The 6,029-nt window shown below is 44.6% G+C and overlaps 1 protein-coding gene across 3 annotated transcripts in view; it reads right to left on the bottom strand.

Moving 5' to 3' along the window:
- Positions 1–1,245: 1,245 nt before the first annotated feature.
- cxxc1a (CXXC finger protein 1a) overlaps positions 1,246–6,029 on the bottom strand; it is a 9,363-nt gene continuing 4,579 nt past the window's right edge. For 2 of the 3 annotated variants that reach the window (XM_026368384.1, XM_026368383.1), the window contains exons 4-14: positions 5,795–5,943; positions 5,420–5,575; positions 4,896–5,081; positions 4,713–4,814; positions 4,148–4,365; positions 3,510–3,717; positions 3,329–3,439; positions 2,998–3,047; positions 2,808–2,904; positions 2,164–2,316; positions 1,928–2,074 (exon numbers count right to left, since the gene is read on the bottom strand). In XM_026368384.1, coding sequence (XP_026224169.1) covers positions 1,928–2,074; positions 2,164–2,316; positions 2,808–2,904; positions 2,998–3,047; positions 3,329–3,439; positions 3,510–3,717; positions 4,148–4,365; positions 4,713–4,814; positions 4,896–5,081; positions 5,420–5,575; positions 5,795–5,943 — 1,577 coding nt within the window. Of the gene's footprint in view, positions 2,075–2,163; positions 2,317–2,807; positions 2,905–2,997; positions 3,048–3,328; positions 3,440–3,509; positions 3,718–4,147; positions 4,366–4,712; positions 4,815–4,895; positions 5,082–5,419; positions 5,576–5,794; positions 5,944–6,029 lie in introns of all 3 variants that reach the window. The other variant, XM_026368382.1, reaches the window with a different exon arrangement.

Raw genomic sequence — 6,029 nt, 5'->3', positions numbered from 1 at the left:
TTATTTCTCCGCCCAATTATCTGCGATTAAAAAACATTATTTATATTTCTTGAATTCTTTTTTATATGTACATTTTTAAAACATACAGTAAACATAGGTTAAACAGGTAAATATATTGTTTTGATTAAATAATGCATTTAAAATATAATAGTTAAACAGGATTTCATCTCTGCTTTTTGCAGATGATGTTGTCCTGTTGGCCTCATCAGACCGGGACCTCCAGCAGGCACTGGGGCGGTTTGCAGCCGAGTGTGAAGGGGCTGGGATGAGAATCAGCACCTCCAAGTCCGAGGCCATGGTTCTCAACCGGAAAAAGGTGGCTTGCACCCTCCAGGTTGGGGGGGAGATCCTCCCTCAAGTGGAGGAGTTTAAGTATCTTGGGGTCTTGTTCACGAGTGAGGGAAAAAGGGAGCGTGAGATTGACAGACGGATTGGTGCATCGGCAGCAGTAATGCGGTCGGTGTACCGGTCCGTCGTGGTGAAAAAGGAGCTGAGCCGAAAGGCAAAGCTCTCGATTTACCGGTCAGTCTACGTTCCTACCCTCACCTATGGTCATGAGCTTTGGGTCATGACCGAAAGGACAAGGTCGCGGATACAAGCGGCCGAAATGAGTTTCCTCCGCAGAGTGGCTGGGCGCACCCTTAGAGATAGGGTGAGGAGCTCAGTCACCCGGGAGGAGCTCGGAGTAGAGCCGCTGCTCCTCTGCATCGAGAGGGGCCAGTTGAGGTGGCTTGGGCATCTGTTTCGGATGCCCCCGGGACGCCTCGTAGGGGAGGTTTTCCGGTCCTGTCCCACCGGGAGGAGGCCCCGGGGAAGACCCAGGACACGCTGGAGGGACTATGTCTCTCGGCTGGCCTGGGACACCTCGGTGTCCCCCCGGAAGAGCTGGAGGAGGTGTCTAGGGAGAGGGAAGTCTGGGCATCTCTGCTTAAGCTGCTCCCCCCGCGACCCGGCCCCGGATAAGCGGATGAGAATGGATGGATGGATGGAAAATATAATAGTTAAGAAATATGTATTTTAGCCTTTAGTCGGTGATGAGGTGATGATGTCTTCACACTCACAGATATAATAAACTGTTTTTATTCAGTTTAATGTTGTTTGAACAAAAAACTCAATCAATTCAAATCAAACACCAAGATGTAAAAACCCTTTTTCTTTCTCTGACATAAGTGTGTCTTATTTCTAAATTAAAAAACAGCAGAAATCTTAAAAACTAATTCAGCAGTTTTTAATGAAACATTAGTTTGAATACAACATGATGAAATATTACAAAATATAAAAACAACTGAGATATAAACCCATACAGAGAGAGAACATCAGGATAGAAACAACTGAACATACAACAAAACCTAATTAGAGTTTTATCGTTCCTGTTTCTTTGTCCGTCTCTGCAGTGATAGTGTCCGATCACGGGCTTGGGTGCAGTGGCTTAAGGGTAATGTAGTGTTTCTCAGAAGAGGACCACGTACAAAATGATAATTATCATACAAGCTTATTGACTAAAAATGATAAATGTTTACTGTAGACTCATTATTAGAAAACAACGGCCACATCTCACGCTTATGAATTATCTTCTGAATACTACACATTGATAATGTGTAGTGGGCTTAAAAGGTTCACTGTAATTCTTTATTCATTCATTCTTTATCTTATATATATATTCATACTTGATATATTTGGATCCTTACCTTGTAATTATGGGGTCTACATCTAGTAATAAGAGACACGTTTTCTTCTAGTTATGAGAAAAACGTCTCTTTTTGGGTTTTGGTGAAAGTCCTGAGCTTCTGTTCTCTGACACTGAAAATTCACACACACACACACACACAAAAACAAACAAAACTTCAAATCCCTCCAGGAAGTGTGTGTGTCTGTGCTTCAATTAATGTCTCTACCTCCCTGTCTCCACCTGTGTGTCTCCACCTGTCTACCGGTCCTTGGCAGTGCGCAGGTCGGTGGTAATGGGGTCGTGCTGGATGGTCTGGTGCAGCATCAGAGCCAGTAAACCAGCTCTGTTGGTCATGGCCGTCCTCAGGTTCCTCTCCTGCTCGAACAGCTCGTCCAGTTTGTACCACTGACAGAGACAGACACAGGACATCAGGTCACCTGCATCACCAAGATGTTACCAACAGATGGTGTTAATACAGTTAAGTGGTAATTTACCACACGGACGCGCTCCAGGTCGACCTCAGCTCGGCGAAGTTTCTCCCAGCAGTAATGTTTGTTGCACTTCCTCTTAGAAACCCTGCAGAACTCTCCAGTTGGCTCGAAGACATCTTTGACAAGAGGACAACCACAAACCTCGTCTGCTGGGACCTGAAAGATAGAGAACCAGTTTGAGCCCTGTGCACTGACAAAGACAAAGCTGTGTGTAAAACTAAGAAGGAACCAACTAGAACAATTTATTAATTTATTTTTGATCAGATTCTGTAAGTAACATTTGTTTTTTATAGTAAAGTTTCTTGCTTTTCTAACACTGCATTGTAATAACATATTGTTATTTTTAAATTATATGTTTTAAAAATATAATATTTGACCCTATTATTTTTACAAAAAACTATAGATCATGATATGTTGCAATGATAGAAGTATATCATTAAGTACATAAGAAGTACAAGTAATGTGTATTTCAAATAAGAAATATTTAAAAAGACATAGGTAATAATTTTAATATTATATTTTTGTAGCATAAGTCATAATAAGTAATATATACAACCATAGCGCTCCTTAAAATATTAAGATGTAAACTACGGTATAAGCAGCTGATAAATCATACTTAAACTCTTCAGATGCGGTTGGAGACGTACCTTTGGATCTCTGGAGTGTTCAGGACATAAAACCTGCAGCCGTTTACAGTACGTCTTACTCTGAGGGTTGTACACATCACAGAACAACCTGGTGGCTCTGACAGACACAGAGACAAGAGACAGACAGGCGTCACTCTGCAGCATCAGACAGATGAAATGAGCAGAAGGCAGACAGGTGGTCAGGTCTTACCCCTCAATACGTGTTGGGTACATGGAACCAAACGATGTCTGACTCTCGTACTGTTGAACAGGGACACATGGAATCAGTCAGACTCATGATAAGATGTTGAGTTTGCAGTGAGTGGTGATTTGAATCTGTTGACACTGAGCTAAACTGGGTTTGAATCCTGCATAACAGGAACTAGTCTGTGTGACTGTGAGTGAACAAAGCTGACATGGAGTTCCCCCACAGTTCCGTCATGGTGCCTCTTCAGTTCTGGTCCCACACAGTCACTGAGCTAAACTGTTCAACAGAATTAAACTGGAGTAACTGCATTCAAATGGTGGACACATAAACTGACCTTAGCGTAGCATCTCTCCATGTGTCTGAGCGCCACCTTGGGGTTGATGGGATGACTGCAGGAAACACAGAAGATCTGAAGGTCTGTGTCATCGCCATCACCTTCAGTCACCTGTGGAAACACAGCTTAGTGTATGCAGTTTAAAGTGCACAATGGATAAGTTTCTCTGAGTGTCTCATACCTCCTCGTGGTGTTGGACCTGCTGCAGTTTGGCGTTGGCAATGATGCCTTCCAGCTCATGGAAACGTTTCTCCATCATCGTGAGCCGGAGTCTAGCCGCCTGCTGCTCTCTCCTAATTCGCTCCAGCTGCCTTCGACCCATCTCCTCTGCAACACACGGACTCTGCTGCCACTGCTGGATCCTCTGAGGCAGGATCTCATAGATCCGACTGAGACAGAGACAGACAGAGACTGTAATTCCTATAAATAAAGGTTTATCCAATCTTATCTTATTACTGTCACATAAAGAATCATTTTGTTTGAGTAAAGGCGTCTATTCTGTGCTCTGTAATCAATTTGATGTTCACTGATGTTGATAGAAATGTTCATTAAAAACCTGTGCGGCTGAGCTTTAGGGTTTAGTGTTTGCTGAACCCTTGCAGCTTCTCAGTTCTGCACACTCACCTTTTCTCAACTTTGTCCAGTATCCACACCCCAGAAAGGCCCTGATGTTCACTGTGTCTACTTCCTTTTGTTTAGAGTTTAAATATAGAACTTGTTGCTGCCGGTTTGACAGCAGATGAACACCAAATGTTTTATTTGACAGTTCTGACAAATGTTCTGAGAACGCTGTGAACATGTGTTTAATCTGACACTCACTTGGCGGCGAGCTTCATGCCACAGTCCTCGGAGCAGTATTTGGAGTTGGTCCTCGCTGGTTCCACACATCCAGGACCCAGACACTGCCTCAGAGCCCCAGATGCCTCATTAATCCCAATGTCTCCTGCTCGCTCGCTGTGCCTCACGCGCTCCCTGTGACGCTGCTTCGCTTTGTGGCGCCGAGGCTTCACCTCCTCTTTAGGAGCTGACATGGACTTCTACAGCAGTGTTAGTGACATCATCAGTGACACTGCCATTGAAAAGTAGAGACAGATCAAAGGCCCTCCACCCCTCCTACACAGAACCCCTAACCCTATCTTTATTTTAAACACTGTTAGCTTGGGTCAGGACCAAGGTTGGACCAAATCACAAGAACAGGAAAAAGGTGGCACTAGAAGGCCCAAGAGCTAAACAAATTTTATTCCAGATTTGATGTGCATAACTTCAGCAAGGAACCAAAAAAATGATCTGGCCACTTGTTGCCATGTATCTCTGACAAACCACAGGTTGCAGACTTTCAAATACAAGTCCTGGAAGTCAGTCCTCTAACCTCAACCACCCTCACCTTCTTCTCTGTCTTCTTCTCACGTCTCTTCACGTGTTTCACCTTCACTGCTTTCTTCCTCAGAGAGTCTGACTGAGCATCCTCGTCCTCGCTGTGCCAAACCTGCAACAGCCAGATTTGTCACAAATACAGGAAGCTCCTGTTCTGGGAGCCAATTGGTCAGAAACAGCCTCACACACTGACCAGATCTCTGTATCCAGCAGCTTTGTACTGCTCGTACAGCTCCAGCTCGCTCTCACTGAAGCCCTCCTCCTCCTCTTCATCATCCTCCTCCTCCTCCTCAGTTTGATGCCCCACACCTTTCCTCGGTGGCCCCCGCCCCCTGCTGCCGCTCCGACTCAGCTCCTCGTCTCGGACACGAAGCATCTTCTGCTCAGAAACAAATATCAATGAGCCCAATTAAAACGATTAGGAAAATACCAATAATAATGAAAGTGAACCTTTGTGGGTTTTAGTTGAAAAGACAGACAGACGACTTGGGGCTGAGAGTTTTTAATGACAATGGTGAGAAAACAACTGTCACATAAATCAATAATAAAAAGATTTGTTAGTTTCAGCTCAATCTAAAAGAAGAACTTTTTATATGACAACACAAACACACAAACCATTTTTATTTCCTCTCTTTAAATCTGTGTGTGCTGCGTTCAAGTGCAGCTGCTCTATTTTGGAAGACCCAGAAGTCAGAAGTTAGCCTGTGGTTCACTCACCCGGGCTCGGACTTCACACTGCCTGAGTCGACACTTCTGTCTGATTTTGTTCGGACCTCCAAACTTCTTCATGTCTTTACAGAAGTCACACTGAGCACAGTCCTCTGTCCTCAGACAGGCGTCGCACTCCCCACACATCCTGGCTGAACGCTTGATCTGAAACAGAAACATCAGACAACAAGGAATGCAACAAGGACAAACACCTGTTACTTACTGTTAAAATGACTTCAGGTAAAAAAGAAATCACCTCATGAACACCAAGCTGCAGCTGAAGTTAAAAGGAGTCAGATGGTCTGTAGCACCGAAAGCCGTTAAACTATCAGCTGCAGAGTAAAAGCTGTTCTGAAGAGTCAGCACAAGAGCCCCGCCTCCTACCTGTGAGCCCCGCCTCCTGTCCATCCTGGGCTGGGGGGTGGAGCTCCCATCTCCATCTGGTTTGCTGTCTCTTTCTGGCTCTGGCTCCTTCTCCTCCTTCTCCTTGGTCTTCTTCGGACGGTATTTGATCTCCAGAGACGAATCTCGTTCTAAGGACAAAATACAGCTGACAGATGACCTGCTTTTTAGAATTACAGTCGACCTGCAAAGTTGCGGTTCACGGTTTAGTCTCCCC

Source organism: Anabas testudineus, chromosome 7, assembly GCF_900324465.2.
Source record: "Anabas testudineus chromosome 7, fAnaTes1.2, whole genome shotgun sequence".
In the NCBI taxonomy this organism is placed as follows: Eukaryota; Metazoa; Chordata; class Actinopteri; order Anabantiformes; family Anabantidae; genus Anabas; species Anabas testudineus.
Note: the sequence above shows the minus strand (reverse complement) of the source record. Positions and strands in the feature narration are given on the sequence as shown.